At 43.3% G+C, this 20,812-nt stretch overlaps 1 protein-coding gene and 1 long non-coding RNA gene across 2 annotated transcripts; one reads left to right on the top strand and one right to left on the bottom strand.

Annotated features, from left to right (window-relative positions):
• The first annotated feature begins 283 nt into the window (after positions 1-283).
• On the top strand, positions 284-1,623 carry LOC133059398 (large ribosomal subunit protein uL11-like). Its single transcript, XM_061146446.1, has one exon. It carries the CDS (start codon positions 1,061-1,063, stop codon positions 1,556-1,558), a length of 498 nt encoding a protein of 165 aa, XP_061002429.1. The 5' UTR covers positions 284-1,060; the 3' UTR covers positions 1,559-1,623.
• A 2,139-nt stretch (positions 1,624-3,762) lies between these two features.
• Positions 3,763-20,315, bottom strand: LOC133059014 (uncharacterized). The gene is made up of 3 exons (XR_009693471.1): positions 20,115-20,315; positions 4,912-5,057; positions 3,763-4,751 (listed from the first exon to the last, which is right to left on the bottom strand). It is a non-coding gene; the product is annotated as an uncharacterized LOC133059014 (long non-coding RNA).
• Between the last annotated feature and the right edge of the window lie 497 nt (positions 20,316-20,812).

Genomic DNA, 20,812 nt, shown 5'->3' with positions numbered 1-20,812 from the left:
TTCATGTAGAATTGGCAAGTGAGTTTAGCAAGATTTCTAGTCCAAAATAAATACAGAAAAAATATATATATAATTTTTGCATTTCTCATCAGTAACCATCGGAAAGTGTAACTTTTAAAATATACTGTTTGGTTACATGACTATATACATATATAAAAGTCAAGCTCTGCACTTGACTTTGCACTTCATGTTATGTTGCAATAAAAATTTTAATTAAAAATATACCATTTGCAATAGTAACAAAAATACAAAGTACTTAGGAATAAATTTAACAATAGGAGTGCAAACCCTTTGTGGAGAAAATAATAAAACCTACTGGAAGATGTTCTAAATTAATGAAAAGATACACAGTGTACTTACAGAGAAAGACTTGATATTATAAAGATGTCAGTTCTCTCCAAGGCCTTGATGTTGGGCTAAGGGGGATGATAAAGCCTGTGATAAAGCCTAGAGTGTGATGATAAAGCCTAGAGCGTCTCCCGTCTGAGTACCGCAGGAGCAGGTTGAGTGGGACAGTCCCTTAGAGGTCCTTTCCCCCTCCTCAGAGATCATTCCTGCAAGCTGGGGAGGATTTCTTGTTTTGGAAATCACATTCCTAAACTCCACATCCCCTCCTCCCCCTGCTTCTTTCCCTTGCTTCTCCAGGGGATTTCTTTCCACCTGCCCAACCTTTTGCAGACCTCTTCGCAGATGGCAGGGTGTGCAGTGAAGTTACCTTATGGTTACCAAAGGCGAAAGGTGGGGAGAATAAGTTAGGAATTTGGGAGCAATATAGCCACTCTACTATATACAAAGTAGATAAGCAACAAGGTCCTACTGTATAGGGAACCATATTCAATAGCCTATGAGAAACCATAATGGAAAATAATATACAAAAAAAGAATACATATGTAATAACTGAATCACTTTGCTCGACAACAGTAACGAACAAAACATTTTAAATCAACTATACTTAAGAAAAGAAAGAAAAGCCTTTCAGCTTTCGGCTAGGAGGAGGCGAAGGTGCAACTTTCTTCAGTCGTCCCGAATCCGGGTTCATCCGACACCAGCCGCCTCCACCATGCCGCCTAAGTTCGACCCCAACGAGATCAAAGTTGTGTACCTGAGGTGCACCCGTGGGGAAGTCGGTGTCACGTCTGCCCTGGCCCCCAAGATCGGCGCCTTGGGCCTGTCTCCAAAAAAGGTCGGTGATGACATAGCCAAGGCAACTGGTGATTGGAAGGGTCTGAGGATTACAGTGAAACTGACCATTCAGAACAGACAAGCCCAGATTGAGGCGGTACCTTCTGCTTCTGCCCTGATCATCAAAGCCCTCAAGGAACCACCAAGGGACAGAAAGAAGCAGAAAAACATTAAGCACAGTGGAAACATCACTTTTGATGAGATCGTCAACATTGCCCGGCAGATGCGGCACTGGTCTCTAGCTAGAGAACTTTCTGGAACCATTAAAGAGATCCTGGGGACCGCCCAGTCTGTGGGCTGCAATGTTGATGGCCGCCACCCTCATGACATCATAGATGATACCAACAGTGGTGCAGTGGAGTGCCCAGCTAGTTAAGAACTGCAAAGGAAAAAGAAAAATAAAGGATCATTTGACAACCAAAAAAAAGAAAAGAAAGAAAAGAAAATTTATAGGAAAACAAATCATTTTTTTAGCCATGGAAGCCACTGTGTACGGCCTTGCAACCTTTTTTCTGTATGTGTTGTTGCCTAGTTGAAATCCCAAAGATAAGAACAAAACAGAGAAGCAAGCAAACGAAAATGCTGAAGACTCTTCAGATAAAATGTAGTATATCTATAAAATGGACTATTCTTCAGCCATAAAAAGAAATCAAGTACTCATACATGCTACAACATGAATGAACCGTGAAAACATGCTGATGAAAGGAGCAGACACAAAAGGTCGCAAATTGAATGATTCCATTTGTATGAAATGTCCAGAAGAGGAAAATCCATAGACAGAAAGCAGATTAGTGGTTCCAGGGACCAAGGGAGGGAGGAATGGTGATTGGCTAATGGGTTTCTTTTTGTGATGATGAAAATTGTTCCGAAATTATATAATGGTGATGGTTGACCAACTCTGTGAATATATTAATACTAAAAACCAATGAATTATACATTTTAAAAGGATGAATTTTATTTCTTAAAATTGTTATAAAAGCTCACTCAGTTTTCAAGTACAGTTCATCATTTTTTAAATATTTATTTCTATGCTTGTTTGGCTGCACTAGATCTTCATTGCAGTGCTTGGGATCTTCAGTCTTTGCTGCAGCATGCGCTTCCCTTGTGGCTCAGCTGGTTAAGAATCTGCCTGCAATTATATCTCAGGAGACCTGGGTTCAATCCCTGGGTCGGGAAGATTCCCTGGAGAAGGGAATGGCTACCCACTCCAGTATTCTGGCCTGGAGGATTCCATGGACTGTATAGCCCATGGGATCACAAAGAGTCGGACACAGCTGAGTGACTTTCACTGGTCACTGGTGGGATCTTTAGTGGCAGCATATGGTATCTAGTTTCCTGACCAGGGATTAAACCCTGGCCCCCTGCATTGGGAGCACGGAATCTTAGGCAGTGGACCACCAGTAAGTCCCCAGTTGATTATTTCTTAAGTGCCCACTCTGTCATGTGCTGTGCTAGGCTCTTGGGCCACACTGGTGAAGGAAATAAACATCATTTCTTTCCTCCCAGAGCTTCCAGTTTTGGACTGAAGCAGACACAGACAATAAAATGTTACCTACCATATGGTAGAAGAAAGACAGGTGCTGGAATCAGATCACCTTGCTCAGAAGTGAGGAGGTGAAGAAAGATTTCCAGGGGAAGTCCTCATCTCAGGTGGGAGCAGCAAGATAAGTAAGAATCAAGGGAAAAGGCAGCTTTGATTTTGCAGGAGTGGAGATGTGGGTACAGAGCAGGGGCTGAGGTCCCCAAGGAGTGTCTAGCTCTGTGAGTCCGAGAGGAAGCTCGTTGAGTCTGAAAGCACTCAGCCAGAGGTGGTTGATCCCGCATCCCCCTGCCCCCAGATTTTTCTCTATCCCAGATAACACAACCAAGGCATAGGTAGATACTCGTCCAATGACAGGGAGGCCGTCTCCCCCAACAGACAGTTACGGAGAGCAGTGGGCCTTGTGATAGATTCTGGAGAGGAGGACCACCGCCTCTGGTCTCCAGACCCAGTTGCCAAGGAGGCCTCACTCACCACCACCACACCCTCCATCTGTGTGGACAGGCCTCCCAGGACACGCCCCAAAGCAGTGCTGAAAGTCTAGGGAAGACATGCCCTTTAAAGGATGTGTAGGGAGCCATCTTCCTTTGTTGGGTCTAATGCTCCTAGAAAAACTGAGTTATAATACAAAAGAAAAATCAGTTCATTGCTTCATTTTTTTTTGGTAAGATGCAGATTCAGTGTAAAAAAGGCTTATCATAGCCAGTTGTAGCATGGAGCCCAGGGCTCCTCCAGCCTGCCCCACTGCTGCGTGCTGGGAACACAGCAGTGAACGGGACAGACAAGGTCCCTGCCTCTTCGGAAGTTCTTTCCCAGTGGGGAGCACAGTCAGTCCCCTATATACAAACGAACTCTGTTCCAAGGGCACGTTGGTAAGTCCAATTTGTTAAGTCCAACAAAGTTAGCCTAGGTACCCAACTAAGACATTCAGCTATGTAGTACGCTGCTGTAATAGATTTATGATACTTTTCACACAAATAATACATAAAAATAAATAAGCATAAAAAATAAAACGTTTTTAATCTTACAGTACAGTACCTTAAAAAGCAGGGGTTAGTGCAGTACAACAGCTGGATACGGGGACACGTTGGTGTCTTTGAAAGTTCACAACTTAGGGATGGGTTGGAGAGGGAGGCGGGAGGGGGGATCGGATGGGGAACGCATGTAAATCCATGGCTGATTCATGTCAATGTATGGCAAAAACCACTACAATATTGTAATTAGCCTCCAACTGATAAAAATAAATGGAAAAAAAAAAAGAAAGTTCACAACTTGAAGGTTCATATGTCAGGGACTTACTGTCCAGACAGATGAGCAGACAGGCAAGGACAATACTAAAAGGTCATGACTGTGACCTCCTTAGCACCGCATGTACATCGGCATGGGTTACTGCATCCCTCCAGGCAGGGAAGGCGGCAGCCGGGCTCTCCAGGCACCCGGGACTGAAAATGGCTAGAGCAGAGAACGATCTGGGGAGATGGGGCTGGAAAGGGTGGCGGGTGGCCTTCACCCTGCATGTCCCTGGCGGCTGGCATTGCTCCACACGCCCTGCTGGCACCCAGGAATGTCACCCACCTGCCCTACAGTCTGCACCTCATGCCAGCTTGTCCCCGGGGGGTGGCTCTGCCTGCCTCGTCCTGAGACTTTTAAGACCTCAACTCTGCAAGCCAGCCGGCCCTTCTCTCCAGCTGATGTGGCCACCTCCCAGGTTAGTCTCTGGTCACACAGGCAGCTCAAAGGATGGGCTTGCGCTTAGTCGCTCAGTTGTGTCCGCCTCTTTGTGAGTGCATGGACTGTAGCCCACCAGGCTCCTCTGTTCATGGGATTCTCCAGGCAAGAATATTGGAGTAGGTTGCCATTCCCTTCTCCGGAGGATCTTCCCAACCCGGTGATCGAACCCAGGTCTCCTGCATTGCAAGCAGATTCTTTACAGTATAAGCTACAGGGAAGTTCCTCATAGGATGGACAGACCTCGTATTCTCGCTGCCTCCTGCTGGTGGCTGTGTGTGAAAGGCAGGGGTGCCGTATCCTTGGGGGGGAAAAAAAAAAAGATCACATTCCAAGAAGGCAGCGATTATGTCCTAGACAGCCCAAGAGAATATATGGCTGAAACATGGGTTGATGTATGTGCTCATGATCAAATTTCAAATGATCAACGTAACATGACCAGAAAACAAATGACCCTTTACTTTTCCTGTGTATTGTGCGTAAGGCTTCATTCCTGGTTGTCATCTGTGAAGCCCTGTAGTCACTCTTCAGAGAGTCATCAGAAGCCAGGATTCAAACATGACACTGTACTTTGGGTAACGATGTACCAGCATTAAGTATGGGGGATCTGAAAGAAAAGAGATCTGTATTGTTCCAAATCAAACACATTCCAAAGAGCCATGACAGCGTATTTCCTTGCAGTGGTGGGAAGTATAAAATTATCCAGGAGCCTGGGTTTCCCTGGTGATCCAGTGGTTAAGGTTCAGCACTTCCAAGGCAGGGATGCAGGGGGGTTTGATCCTTGGTCCGGGAACTAAGATCCCACATGCTGTGTAGGGTAGGCAAAAAACTTATCTAGGAACAGCACATTGGACAGTACAGACCAAGAAACAATGATTTCTGGACGGAATGGGAAGAGATGATGCCTGGAAACCACAAAAGAAATCTTCACATGTATAGGTTGGACGGTTTATGAAAAAATACATAAGTACATTTTTTTACCCATTAATATAAATTTTCATCAGTATGTCACTATACTTCACTTGGGCTTAGGTATTCTGTGGGTATATGCTCAGTCTCTTTGTGACCCCATGGACTGTAGCCCGCCAGGCTCCTCTGTGCATGGGATTTCCCAGGCAAGAATACTGGAATGGGTTGCCATTTCCTTCTCCAGGGGATTTTCCCCACCCAGGGATTGAAACTGAGTCTCTTGCATCTCCTGCATTTGCGGGGTGGGGGGAGTGGGGGTGGGGGCCGGATTCTTTACCACTGAGCCACCTGGGAAGCCATGTATTTTGTAGCAATTTTGGAAGTCAATTTGTTTATAGATTTTGCCTACACACCTTAGGCATGACCCTGCCTTGACATGTCCAACCGCAGCTTGACCTTCTCCCTGCTACTCATTTTGCACCTGTCTCCCACTTCATCAGCCTCGCCAGAAACCTAACACTCTCCCTCCGACCACCTTCTCCCCACCAACACTGCCGGCCTCCCGCCTCTTCCATCTCCTGGTCCTGCAGATTCTACCTGCTGCTCATCCTTCCTCACCTTTGACCTCTCACCTCTCACCTGGACTACTACAACTGCATCCAGCTGCCTCTCGCATCCTCTCCTATTTCCCTCTGACTCTCCATTTGGCAGCCAGTGTGATCTTTCAAAAGTGCAAATACCGAGACTTCCCTGGTGGTCCAGTGGTTAAGACTCCAAACTCCCAAAGTGGGGGGCAAGGGTTCCATCCCTGATCAGGGAACCTAAGATCCCATATGCTGCACAGTATGGCAGAACAAAACAAAAACAACAATAAAAATTAATTTAAAAATAAAATGAAGTGCAAACTGCTCAATATGACATGAAAAAGTCAGGATTTCTCTGGTGGTCCAGTGGTTAAGAATTTGCCTGCCAGTGCAGGGGACATGGGTTCTATTCCTGGTTGGGGAAGATTCCGCTTGCTGGGAGGCAACTGGGTCCTTGCTCTGCAATAAGAGAAGCCACCCAATGAGAAGCCTTCATGCCACAACTAGAGAAAGCCCACATGCAGCAACAAGCACCCAGCACAGTCAAAAATAAATAAATACAAATTTTTGAAAAAGAAAGTCAGAGCAACAGCATTGTTCTGTGTTTGAGTATGGGGAAGGAACTTTAAGAATCCACTTGATTTAACATAATGTTATGGGATAAGTCTTTTAACACCATAATCACAAATTGGTATTTTTATTGTTGAATAAACTGCCCCTTTGGGAAAAGCTTTGTAAGCTCACAGATGCCCTATTTATCTCAACTGATACGAATTTTGAACCATCATTAAATTTCACAGTGATAATTGTAATTTATCTAAAGAATGTGTTGTAAGCATTTGGAATAACCAATTACATAATAAAATGTCTTTACAAATTTATTGGCCCTAAGAGAATTCCTATTTTCTTCCCTTTGGATGCCAGAATCTTAAGAGCAGTTTATGTGCAAAGTCAAGATGCATTCACTTTGAGACTTGTACTTAGCTTTCCAAAGTTTTCCAAATCTAGTTAGTGAACCCTTTACTGTTTAAAAATGACTTCCATTCTTCAAAGAAAAATTCACATATCTGATCTTACATTTTCTTTAAAAAGACCCTGCATATTTTTTGCTTTCAACATGGCTTAACTGGTCCAGTGTACCAGCTCATCACGCCCACCTGGGCAGACTTCTCCAGGGCAAATCCACCCTCACTGTAGAATCCCACTACATGGTTTTTTGGCCACTCCAGCCATGCGGGATCTTAGCTCCCTAGCCATGGATTGAACCTGGGCCCTTTGCAATGGGAGCACTGAGTCCTACCCACTGGACCACCTGGAAATCTCAGAAGCTTTTTTTAATTCCTCAACCAAATGTCACATTCTCTCTCACATCTCAGTCTTCATATTTAAAGCTTCCAACAGTGTTCTCCCTTCTCTTTCCTTCTTTTACAAAATGATGAAATAAATACAGAACTGCAGAGCATAGCCATAAGGAACCTCACAGAATTACCACCACCTTCTCCAACCCTATTAATTTGCTCTATTTTTTAATGAGTACAACATTAAAGACTCAGAGGAATCCCCTGCATATGCCTTCCTGATCCCCTTCCTCCTTCCTCAGAGGGAACCTCTAGCTTGAATGCAATGATTATCATGCCCATGAATGTTTTCGTACTATTTCTACATATCTGTGAAAACATGGGCATTTTTAATAGGTTCAAGCCAGACTTATTAGACAACGCATTGCAATTTAGCTTCAAGTTCACACTGTGTTTGTCTGTCGCCCTTTTCCTTTATAAGTTATCTCAGAACTTTTTGCACACACTTAAAGGCTTTTTCTTTTTCTTCCATGGTACACCGCTTACAGGAGCTCAGTTCCCTCAAAAGACTTTCATTCCCACATGAAACAAATCAGAGACGTGAGCCAGATCTTGCTATAGAAGTTTCGGTACAAACAGTCAAATTTTGCATTCTGTGGAAACTGTAAAATACCACAGAGAGGAAACACAATGTTCCTTTTTTAAAAAGATAATCTGGTAGGCAGGTTTCAGTAAAAAACCAAGAAGTATGATTTTGCGAAGTCCAAACAAACTTTACCTGCTTTGGGCCTTTTACTTGAATTGACTGAGGCCAGGAGAATTAACTTTATGTTATTTGAACTGGTGACACAATAGCCTATTTCAAAACTGAAAAGATGCAAAAGGGCATCTGTGAAGTCTTTCAGCCACTTCATCCCTCACCACACGCTTCCTGTCTCTAAAGGCAGTGCAATCAATTTCTTCCAAACTATTTAAATGGGACGATACTCTAGGTGTTCTTCGGCAACTAGCTTGGTTTCTCCAATCAAACTTAGATTTTTGAGACTTGCATATTTTGAAACACTTTGAAAATAAGATAGCTCCTTTTATCAGCTCTGTAGCAGTGCCGTCCAATAGAACTTTCTGCAGTTATGAAATGTTCTCTATCACACTGTCCAATAATATAGTACCCAACAGCCACACGTGGCTACTGAACATTTGAAATGTGGCTAAACTTGATAGAGGAACTTAATTTAAAATTTTAAATTTAAAACATAGAATTAATTAGTTTTGGGGGGTGGGAGGCAGCACCTTGCAGTGTGTGGGATCTTAGTTCCCTGACCATGAACTAACCTATGTCCCCTGCACTGGAAGCCTGGAGTTCTAACCACTGGATGGCTAGGGAATTCCCCTAAAATAAATTTTACTTCTTTTAAAAAATTTCCTCTAGGATTAATTTTTCCCCTAAAATTAATTTTAATAAATGTAAATTTAAATAGGCACATTTGGGGCTTCGCTGGTGGTCCAGTGGCTGAACCCACCCTGCAGTGTGGGGCTCATGGGTTCGATCCCTGGTCTGGGACTCTCCCACAAGCTGTGGAGCAACTAAGGCCCTCACCACAGCTCCTGAGCCCACGCGCTCAGCCTGAGCGCTGCAACTACTGAAGCAGGAGCACCCTAGAGCCTGTGCTCCGCAACAAGGGAATTCACTGAAATGAGAAATCCACACACCGAAACGGAGAGGAGCCCCTGCTCGCGGCAACTAGAGAAAGCTCCTGCACAGTTGCGGAGTCCCAACACAGCCCAAAGGGACTGAATAAATAAAAATTATGTTAAAAAAGACACACGTGGCTCGTGGCCACCATATTGGACAGCACAGCTCTATAACCTGCAATTACATAAATAGACCGTGAATCATTTTTCCCTTCTTTCATTCATGGATGTTATTTCTAACTTCCTTCTTTTTTTTTTTTTTGAAAACTTTACACTGAGATATCTGACCAGTTATTTGGGGACAATTATGTCATAGTCTGTGTTCGGGTTGGAAAGAATTTCCAGACATGAGACAGAATGAGAGGGAAATAAAGTTTATTAGAGTTGGAGACGCTGTTAGAAGAGCAGGTCGGCTCAAGGGAGAGTGGACCCCAACTTATTTCTATATAAGAAAATGCTGCAATGAGCATACTTTTCTATGCCTTCTTATGCAAATATGGGAGAATTTGGATATAAGTTTATAAGTGGAATTGTACTGTCAACTCTACTAGATATTGCCAAATGATTTCCACAGTGGTTTTTCCAGGTTACACTCTCATACAACGTAAGAGGGTCCCCTATTGCCCCATAACCTCAGAAAGACTTGATATTACCAGACTAATCTTTGCCAATATGATGGATGGGAAATGTTACCCACTGTTGTTGTTGTTGTTTTTGCAGGGGGTGGGTGGGAGTATATTTTGGCCACGCTATGTGACTTATGGGATCTTATTTCCCAGACCAGGGATCGAACCCATGCTCCCTGCAGTGAGAGTACCGAGTCTAATCACTGGACTGCCAGGGAATTCTTTCCTGTTATTTTATTTTTCAATAGTTTATTCATTATATTTCTAGGTTAGACATATAACACAAACAAAATGTTAAAACTATATTTCTTCAAAGCGCAGTGGTGGGGGGGAAGTATTGGGGAGATGAACACGGTCTTTGAACATTAAATCTTTGCTTTGGTGGAGAAAGCAGCTGCTCTGGAGGCAATGAAGTTGGTTCATCTTAAAGTCCAAGGTTTTGCTCTTGACGGGCTTTTTCTTGCTGAAGTTATCATTGACTTTTTTCACAGGGAGACACCACTGTGGTTCAAATGAATCTTTCAGATACACTTGATAGCTGAATTATTAATATCCCTCTGAAAGTCAGTGATGCAGCTTCCATTTTATTTTGCATTTTCACAGAACCCACCTTTAGTCTGCTGTAGTCGCTCAGCTCCCCCTTAGAGAAGCCAGCCCAAACCTTTGCTGTGGGCCCCAGCTTGCCAGCACAGCTTGAATATCCAAACCTCAGAGCCCCAGCTGCCAAGAGGACTACCCATGTACATTTGGGTTCTTCCCCTCACTGTTACTTTAAATTGCATTTTCTCTTTCTTCTTTGAGAAATTGTCTTTCATCCTGTCTTCATTTTTCTCTTTGGTTGACTGTCTTTCTTCATACTGATTTGTTGAAATTCTTCATAAATTCTAGGTGGTAATTCTTTCTTGGTTATATGCCTATATATGATGTCTATTATAAGAGTCTTCTGATTATTCATTGAATTTTTGGAATAGTAATATATTCACGTGTATTTTAAAAGGTGCACAAAGATAAGCAGGTAGACTACCATGAGGGTGTGGTCACTCACCTAGAGCCAGACATCCTGGAGTGTGAAGTCAAGTGGGCCTTAGGAAGCATCACTATGAACAGAGCTAGTGGAGGTGATGGAATTCCAGTTGAGCTATTTCAAGTCCTAAAAGATAATGCTGCTAAAGTGCTGCACTCAATATGCCAGCACATTTGGAAAACTCAGCAGTGGCCACAGGACTGGAAAATTTCAGTTTTCATTCCAATCCCAAAGAAGGGCAATGCCAAAGAATGTTCAAACTACTACACAATTGTGCTCATTTCACATGCTATCAAGGTAATGCTCAAAATCCTTCAAGCTAGACTTCAACAGTATGTGAACCGAGAACTTCCAGATGTTCAAGCTGGATTTAGAAAAGGCAGAGGAACCAGAGATCAAATTGCCAACATCCATTGGATCATAGAAAAAGCAAGAGAATTCCAGAAAAACATCTACTTCTATTTCATTGACCACGCCAACACCCTTGACTGTGTGGATCACAACAAACTGTGGAAAATTCTTCAAGAGATGGGAATACCAGACCACCTTATCTACCTCTTGAGAAACCTGTATGCAGGTCAAAAAGCAACAGTTAGAACCGGACATGAAACAATGGACTTGTTCAAAAATGAGAAAGGAATATGTCAAGGCTGCATATTGTCACACTGCTTATTTAACTTACATGCAGAGTACATCATGCAAAATGCCAGGCTGAATGAAGCACAAGCTAGAATCAAAATGCCGGGAGAAATATCAATAACCTCAGATATGTAGATGACATCACCTTAATGGCAGAAAGTGAAGAGGAACTAAAGAGCCTCTTGATGAAGGTGAAAGAGGAGAATGAAAAAGCTGGCTTAATACTCAACATTCAAAAAATTAGGATCATCACATCCAGTCCCATCACTTCATGGCAAATAGATGGAAAAAATAGAAACAGTGACAGACTTTATTTTCTTGGGCTCCAAAATCACTGTGGACAGTGACTGCAGACTTGAAATGAAAGGACGCTTCTTCCTGGGAAGGAAAGCTATGACAAACCCGGACAGCATATTAAAAAGCAGAGACATCATTTTACCAACAAAGGTCTGTCTAGTCAAAGCTATGGTTTTTCCAGTAATCATGTACAGATGTGAGAGTTGGACCATGAAGGCTGAGCGCCAAAGGACTGATGCTCTTGAACTGTGGTGCTGGAGAAGACTCTTGAGAGTCCCTTGAACTGCAAGGAGATCAAATCAGTCAATCCTAAAATCAATCCTGAATATCCATTGGAAGGACTGATGCTAAAACTGAAGCTCCAATACTTTGGCCACCTGATGTGAAGAACCAACTCATTAGAAAAGACCCTGATGCTGGGAAAGATTGAGGGCAAGAGGAGAAGGGGGCAGCAGAGGATGAGATGGATGGATGGCATCACCGACTCAGTGGACATGAGTTTGAGCAAACTCCGAGAGATAGTGAAGGACAGGGAAGCCTGGCGTGCTGCAGTCTATGTGATGGCATAGAGTCCAAACGACAACTCTTATGGCTGGGTCTGATCTCACTTGTACTCCCTGGCTATTGCAACCTCCCTGTGGCTCTAGAAAGCCCAGTGGACTCCCTGAATATCCACTGTATCGCCCACCTAGCCCCCGACCCAAGCTGTCTGAACCTTCCACCTCTGTCGCCCATTCACCATCTTGCTTGCACACCACGCCCATGGCAGGCCCATGGCTCTCAACTCAATACCCATCTAGGAAAGAACTAAAAGTGCAAACTACTCTCTGTCTCCCTACTGGTTCACCTTGATTTGTCCATGTGTCTACACTGGACACCAGTTTGTACCAACTTCAATGATTTCTTCTATTTTCTGGCTGTTTTGAAGCCATTTCTCCACTCCCAAGGTAAGCCTCTTTGATGTCTATTTCACTGTCACCTCCCGGCTTTCTTCTTCAATCTCCAAGACTAGAAGGGGTGGCTTCTCTTGCGTTCCTTTCATATCATACCCTTGATTTTCTAGCTCTAGTTGCCACTTCAAAAGAAAGGAGCTCCTTTTGGAAGCCATCCTTTGAGGTAGGTGTTACAATTGTCATCATGAACAGGTGAGGAAGTCAGAAACGAGAGATTAAATTACCTCTCCCTTTGGTAGAAACTTGGATCTAGATCTCGATCTTGATTATGTTAAACAGGAAGTAAATGCATACAGAAAATGATTTCTCTGTGAGTGCAATTTCAAGTCTATTGTCTTGCTGAAAAACCCTATTTTGAATTTCAACACATTAACTCTTTTCTCCTCTTTCTGTTCCTTCTGAAACAATCTTAATCTTCTCACAAGCAGGATAATTCTACAAACAATGAAGGAGGAGGTCACTTAGTTGCTGAGGGCAAAGAGAAAAGCACCTGAGTAGTTTCTTCATACAGTCCGCATTCCAGCTCCCCATTTCTGTCTGACTTCCCATCTCCAGAGTCTATAAAAATAGTGAATTTTTATATAGTCCTTTGATTTTTTGCCTGCACACATGTGTCAATATGTGCATATGTATGTGAGTACATATCATATGTGGGACAGCACTGAGAAAAATGAACTCTTTAATTATTCTTCTAAAGCTTTTTTTTTTTTTTTTTTGAGACTTTGGCTTTTAAACATCAAAGTCAAAAACTGAAAAAATGATAATCTGCATTCTACTCTATTTCCTTTCCTGAGATACTAAAGCCAGGACCTTTGTTTTTGTGTTGGGAGTAGAGACACACATTACAGAAAATATGACAATAGGTTCATGTATTTAAAATCTTCCGTCTCCGGATCCAAGTCAATGGCCAGAGGGTTGGAAGAGAGAACAGTGTTGGTGACCTAACCCAACTCCCACTGAGCTGTCCAGCCTGTTTTCTCCTTCAGCTTCTTTGAACCATCACCTGAGCTTCAATAACCTCTGAATGCAGGAAAATGCAGCCAAGGTATTTTTGAGTCTCAGCCATATGCCTGGCAATGTTTTATGTACTTTCATATACAGTACCTCATTATTTCCTTGAATCAATCCTTCAAGGTACAGTTACCAAACCAAACTTAGGTCCATTTGCCCAAAGCACAGCAAAGCCAATGTACTGACGCTGGGTTGTGATGAAGGAAAGGACAGCACTTGTTGCAAGACTTCAGGTGAATTTGAGCTCATGCTCAAAAAACCAGCCTCCCCCATGCCTTTCAGGGAAGAGTTTTTAAAGGCCAGGGGAGGAAGAGGGTTGTGGGGTGCATGATCAGCTTGTGTACATTCCTCTGATTGGTCAGTGGTGAGGTAACAGGGTGAACTTTCAAGAATCTCAAACATCAACTTTCTGGTTCCAACTGTTCTGGGATCTACGCGCTGGTGGTCAGTGAACAGTTAACTTCTTCTGCCTGGTGGGGCTTTAATATCTGCAAAACAACTCATGGGTATGGCTCAGGATAGGATTTATAGCCCCTGAAGAGGAACTAAACGTCCTTGATTTTGTATTACGGATAAAATTCTGATTACCTTGTCTTGCTTGACTTCTTTCCTTTGTTTCTGCATTTTTTAAGAATTTCTCTGATGAAATTTGCTGTTTGAGATTTGGGGAAGGTCTAGGAGGTTAAGGCTTTTTTTTTTTTAAACAAACACAAGGCAGGGGACGCAGCAAGAGGTAGGGGGTGGTCTATCCCCAGGAAGGCCCTCCAGGGTCCTGCTTGGTTTCAGTAGATATTACTAGTCTTACTTTTTAATGATGAGGGAGCCTCTGCTCAGCCTGAAAGATGTCAAATAACTTCTTCAAAGCTTCACAGCTTTGAGGTGGGGAAGGAGGTGGGATTCAAACCCCATCCTCTGTGACAACACACCTCACCATTCTTTCCCTACATTAAGGTGCCTCTTCAGAGAATGCGCTGACAACACATGAGGAGAACTCCATCAAGATGAGTGTTTTCTTCCTTGTAGAACTTGTTTTAAATTTTACTTTTATTTATTTGTTTATGGCTGTGCTGGGTCCTCGTTGCTGCGAGCGGGCTACTCTCTTGTTGTGGGGCTTGGGCTTCTCATTGCAGAGCATGAGCTCCAGGGTGCATGGGCTTCAGCAGTTGAGGCACATAGGTTCTAGAGCTTGGGCTCAGTAGTTTTGACCCACGGGCTTCGTTGCCTTGTGGCATGTGGAATCCTCCTGGACCAGGGATGGAACCTGTGTCCCCTGCATTAGCAGGCACATTCTCAACCACTGGACCGCCAGAGAAGTCCAAAACTTTATTTTTAAAACAAGCATGAGGGCACTTCCCTGGTGGTCCAGTGGCTAAGACTCCACGCTCCCAATGCGGGAGGCTCGGGTTCGATCCCTGGTCCGGGAACTGGATCCCACATGCCACAACTAAGAATTCACCTGCTGCAACTGAGTTCTCATGCTGCAACTAAGACCCAGCAGAGCCAAATAAATAAATCTATATATTTAAAATAAATAAATAAATAAAACAAGCATGAAAGTGAGTTTATTTAATCTGGTTGTAAACTAAAGGGATCAGATTTCAGCCACTGGGGGAAAAAAAAATGAGGCCCCAGCTCCCTTGCCGTTTGTTAGAAGGAGCTCATACTAGGATGGATCCAAATGTCACCCAGCCTGGAGGTACTTTGGGGAGCATTTCCTACTCTTCTCTTCAAACTTAGGTTTTCGAAGCATATGAGTAAAGAAAACAATTCTTATTACATATTTTTAAAAATTCTAACATGTATGTTTTCTTCCAGACAAGCATATGGTTTTAACTGCCTTGTAGGTTTAGCTCTTTTTGAGTGCAGTCTAAATGTTGTCAGACTTGTTGGTCTGTAGAGACAGTCTCTCAAATATCGAGAACTCAAAGTTTCTCTTCTGGTTCAGTCTTGGTTTTCTGTTGATATATAACAAACTGTCCCAAAGCACGATGTCTTCAAACAGTGACCATTTGATCGCTGCTCACAGTTCAGTGGGTCAGGAGTTCTGGCAGGCCACAGATCCCCGGCCATCCCGGTGGTGCCCACGGGGCTGGAAGGTCCATGGGGCACCTTCGTCCTGCGCTCAGAGTCTCCGATCGAGGGCGTCAGGGCCCCACAATGACCGGAACCGCCCGCCTGTGGTCACACCCCTGCGGCCTCAGTTCTCAGGGCTTTGTGGTGACCTCTTTATGCAGTCACTCCAGCAGGGTAGACAGGCTTTTCACCTGGAGACCCCAAGTTCCCAGAACAAGGACTTCTCCTGATGGTTCAGTGGCTAAGACTCCGCGCGCCCAGTGCAGGGGGCCCAGGTTTGAACCCTGCTCAGGAAACTAGATCCCACGTGCTGCAACTAACACCGACACAGCCAAATAAATAAATACCCGTGTTCCCAGGAGAGGAAAAATAGAAACTGCTGGGTTTCTTAAGGCTTAGGCTCAGAGCTGGCACACAGTCAAGTCCACTGTGCTCTATTAAATCAGGTGACAGGGCCAGCACAGGCCAGCACTGTGCTATATGAAATCAAGCAGAGGGGCCTACATGAGGTCATGGATACTGGGAGGCATCCACTGAGGGTCACGGAGGTCACAGGCCTCCACCTGCATCAGCCAGCCCTGCAGGCCAGCCTTCCCCTGATATCTCTGGATGAGCCCACAAGAGGCCTCATACGTGTCCATAAACATCAGCTGTGGCCACCATGAAGTACCTACTGAGTTCTTCTTCCATTCTGCTTCTCTGCCCACAGTTCTCAAAGCCACTCAAGGAAGTTTTGCTTTCTGATCCTCATATCATACTAACATCCATTCCCACTGGAAGTGAACTATCTGCCATAATTGATTTATGCAATGCATTCTTTAGAATTCTGGTTGATGAACTAGCCAATGCCTTTCTGCCTTCACTTGGGAAGAAAAATAATTCACTACTTGAACAGTAGTGCCTTGGGGTTTTACTGAGAGTCCTTCTATTTATCATAAATCTTGAAGGCCAATCTGGGTAATATAAAGTTCCCTAAAGATTCTACTTTGTTGCATACATGGATGATTTGTTTCTTTGCACTCTTTCTCAAGGCTCCTCACAGGAAGACAGCATCCAGTTTGCTAAAGCACTCAGCCCTAAAAGAACATAAAGTTACCAAAGAAAAAGTGCAGTTGGCCCAAATCTGGATTCAATACCTGGGCATCTGCTCTTAGAACAAGGACCACACCTAGATCCAAATAGACTTCATGGTCTCCTAAGTTTCCCCAAACCCAAAACTAAGTGCCAACTGTTTTTCTCTGGATAGCTGGTTATTGTCAAAATTGGATTTCAATTTCTCTTATGGCCAAACCTCTGTATGTTTTACTCAACAATAATGACCCCAACCCAATTTTATGGAAACAACTGGAGGACCTAGATTTAAGACTTTAAAACAGAGTCTGATGAACCCACATGCCATTAGGCATCCCAATTATCGGATTCCCTTTCTCCTTTTTGTATATGAAAACTAAGGAATGCCCTTGGAGTATTCACCCCAAAACAGGGGGACCACTGCTGACCCATAGGGTGTTATAGCCAGCACCTGGCCACCTTGCCCTAGGGCCATTATAGTCAATGCCCTTTTGGTGGAAGCCACTGAGAAAATGATTATGAATCTCCTTTAACCATTTGTAACTCACGCAGTAGAAACCCTCCTGAATTCTCATTACACTGAACATTTCTCAGCCAGACACCTCACCTCCTATGAAGTCCTTCTGCTACCTGATCTCATGTAACCCGTTTATGTTATAGTCATCTTAACCCTGTCACCAACAGAATCCCTCGTGACTCCTTAATGCTGATGGACCACTTCCTGATTCCTCTTGGTGATCTTGAAATTCCTCTGGGTAATGCTGATTTCTTGTGGTTTACTGATGGTTTTTATTCAAAAGATGACAACCATAAATATTATGCTGGGCTGCTATTACAATTCCTTTTGATGTTGAGGCAGCATGCTTACCTATGGCCAACAGGCTGAATTATATAGTTTTACATGGGCTTGTACTTCAGACAAGGACAATATTTATATGGATAGTAGATATGTTTTTAGAGTAGTTCATGATTTTAGAATGCTGTGGAAGCAATGTGGCTTCCTTACTTCAGAGGAAATAAATTTTTAAATGGCTTCTATGTTCAGACATTATTAGGTGTAGTAGTTTGACCTGCTGCATTAGCTATTGGTAAGATTCTAGGGTATTCTGAATTTGACCCTTTGGAAGTTAAGGGAAATCACCTTGCTGATATTTACACAAGAAATACTGCCCTTAAAGGGACTACCAGCAACTAAACTTCTGTCATGGTCCAAGGTAATATTTCTCCCAAATGATAACTTAGAAACACTGGCTAGAGAAGTCCAACCAATTGGTCTCAGAAAAGGAAAAACAAGATTTGGAATTCAAAAATTGTTGATTTGATTCTGAAATTCCCTCTCCTCACTACTGTATGTGGATTAACCCATTGATTTACTGACAAAATGATAGCATTCATTACTCAATATTGGTGATGAAGCATTAACAATACCACAAAAAGTGCCCACCTCACTTATCCCATTTGTCAGAAGTATAACCCAGGGAAGTCTATTCAGCTCTTCCTACATTTGAACTGCCTGATGGACCATTCAGGCTCTGGCACAGGGATTTCATACAACTTCCTCCATCTTATGGCTATATGTTTCAGTCGTGGCCTGTATGCTTTCATGCTGGACCAAAGCCTTCCCTCACAGATGCGCTACTGCCTCTTTTGTGGATGAAGTCTTTTTGGAAAAGATTATCCCTACTTGGGGCCTCCTCTCAAACTTCGCTAGTGATCAAGGAACCAGCTTTATTGGCGAGATACTTCAACAGCTCGCCTGCACTTTGGCCAGTTTTACAACAATTTCACTGTGCTTACCACCCTCAATTCTCTGGTTTAGTCAGATGCACTAATGGCATTATTAAGATTCAATTGGCAAAATTTGTAGAGTCCCTCCAAATACCTTGGAAAGACCCTCCAAAGCATCATCATTGGTCCTTCCAAGTCTCAGATCCACCGTTTTCGGAACTCCTAAGTGCTCACCCTTTGAGACAGTTTCAGGATGCCCAATGCACTTGGCTTCTGCTTCTTTTGACCCACAACTGATAAAAGGAGAGGCATTCCAATATTGCAAAGGCCTAACTGCTTCTATTAAAAATAACTGTGCTTTGGTAGAGCAGTCTTTCCACAGTATGTTTTCAGAAGAGGAAGACCTTAAGCATTACACCTTGCAATCTGGGGATTTTCTCTCTTGAAAAAGACACCTTCAGAGGAAGGCTCTTCAACATTGCTGGAAAGGCTTTTATCAGGTATTTCTAACCAACCTTTGTCCTGCAAAACTCTGAGGAATAGACCTTTGGATTTACCTGACATACCTAAAGAAAGTACTGAACCCTGACTGGACCTGTCCGTCACTTGGTGACCTGAAAGTAAAGGCTCCCAGAACTGATGCAGATGAGATCCAATGAACGGTTTTCCCGAAATATCTGGACGAGGCCTGCTGAAAACTTCAGCAGACCTTTTTGATGACATAATATCTCGGAAGATCTCCAGTGTCTATGATCTTGATAACATATGGACTTTAGATAAAAGGTACATAAGAGTTCTCTCTCCTGACCCTCCTTATTGCTTGAATAGGTTTTCAATCTGTGCATTTTCCCTCTTATATAAGACACAACACCCAGGAAAGGTCCTTTCTGATATTGAGTGACAAAAAGCTGTTGAAGTTAGAAAATCTGCTCCTTGATCAGCAGTGCTTTCAGAGAATGACCTTGATCAAAAGGGAGAAATGGTAAAAAAAAAAAAAAAAAAAATTAATAACTAGAAAGTGAAAGTCCGACTCTTTGCCACCGCATGGACTGTAGCCTACCAGGCTCCCCCGGCCATGGGATTTTCCAGGCAGGAATACTGGAGTGGCAACCTCAATTAAATAGTCAGGAGACCAGCAGGGGGAGCTCTTACATGCTGCAACAATAGCAGAGTCAAGGAAACGGCAACCCACTCCAGTACTCTTGCCTGGAAAATCCCGTGGACGGAGGAGCCTCGTGGGCTACAGTCCATGGGGTCGCAAAGAGTCGGACACGACTGAGCGACGACACACACAATAGGAAGAAGAAAGACTTCTCTTCCTTCCTGGCAAGGACTCAGTCAATGACAAGTCAAAGATTCTGTTTTTTATAGCCGTCCCAACTTCCTTTTCTGCTCTATAGAAGAGTTCTGGGATGTGTGTTTTGCATCATTTTCCCAAAGATTTTCCATAGCATTAAGCCTGAGTTACAGTTAGCTCTACAGCTGTTTTCTCTTCCCTGTCTCACTTTCCTACTCCTCTATGCTTCCATTGAGTACTTCCACTTGAATACTTGGTTTTAGGGTCTCTTTTGGGAGAACTGAAACCAAGACATTCAAGTTAAATTTGAAAAGCCCCATGCAAAGAGAAGAGATCGTCTAATCAGCGTTTTAGTGCCCCAGGCTTAAATATAGGCAGACAGCCAAGGATCATCAGAAGTTTAAAAAAAAAAATCTCTAACTTGAAATACAGAGATCAAGCAAAACAAGAATAAGAGACTACCTCAGAGGCGTGCGTTCATGCTCAGTTGCTCAGTCGTGTCCGACTCTTTGTGGCCCCATGGACTGCAGACCGTCAGTTTCCTCTGTCCACAGAATTTTCCAGGCAAGAATTCTGGAATGGGTTGCCATTTCCTCCTCCAGGGGATCTTCCTGACCCAGGGATGGAAACATGTCTCCTGTGTCTCCTGCATTGGCAGGCAGATTCTTTATCACTGAGCCACTGAGAAGACCCTACCTCAGAGGAAATAGAAACTAAAAAGGGGGAAGAAAACTTGCCAAATATTTATTATTAATATCTTCAAGAGAGTTAAGAAATTACATTTATGAAACAATCACAGAATACTATGAAAAATAACATTCAGAGAACAAAGCAGAGCTCTTAAAATGAAAATAAAATGTATGATAGTAGAAATCAAAAACATAGAGACTTGAAAAATAAAGTTGGTGAAGTCTCTCAGAAAGTAGAGAAAAGAAAAACAATATGAAAAATGGGGGTGTGGGAGAAAGGATTTAAAATATTTAGGAAATCAGTCCAAGAAGTCCAGTATCTGATTCTGGGAGTTATATAGAGAGAAAATAAAGAAAACAGTTGCAGCTTCCCAGGTGATCAAGTGGTTGAGAACCTGCCTGCCAATGAAGGGGACATGGATTTGGTCCTGGTCCAGGAAGATCTCACATGTCACCAGGCAACAAGGCCCG

The sequence above is a fragment of the Dama dama genome, chromosome 7 (assembly GCF_033118175.1).
Source record: "Dama dama isolate Ldn47 chromosome 7, ASM3311817v1, whole genome shotgun sequence".
Taxonomy (NCBI): Eukaryota; Metazoa; Chordata; class Mammalia; order Artiodactyla; family Cervidae; genus Dama; species Dama dama.
Note: the sequence above shows the minus strand (reverse complement) of the source record. Positions and strands in the feature narration are given on the sequence as shown.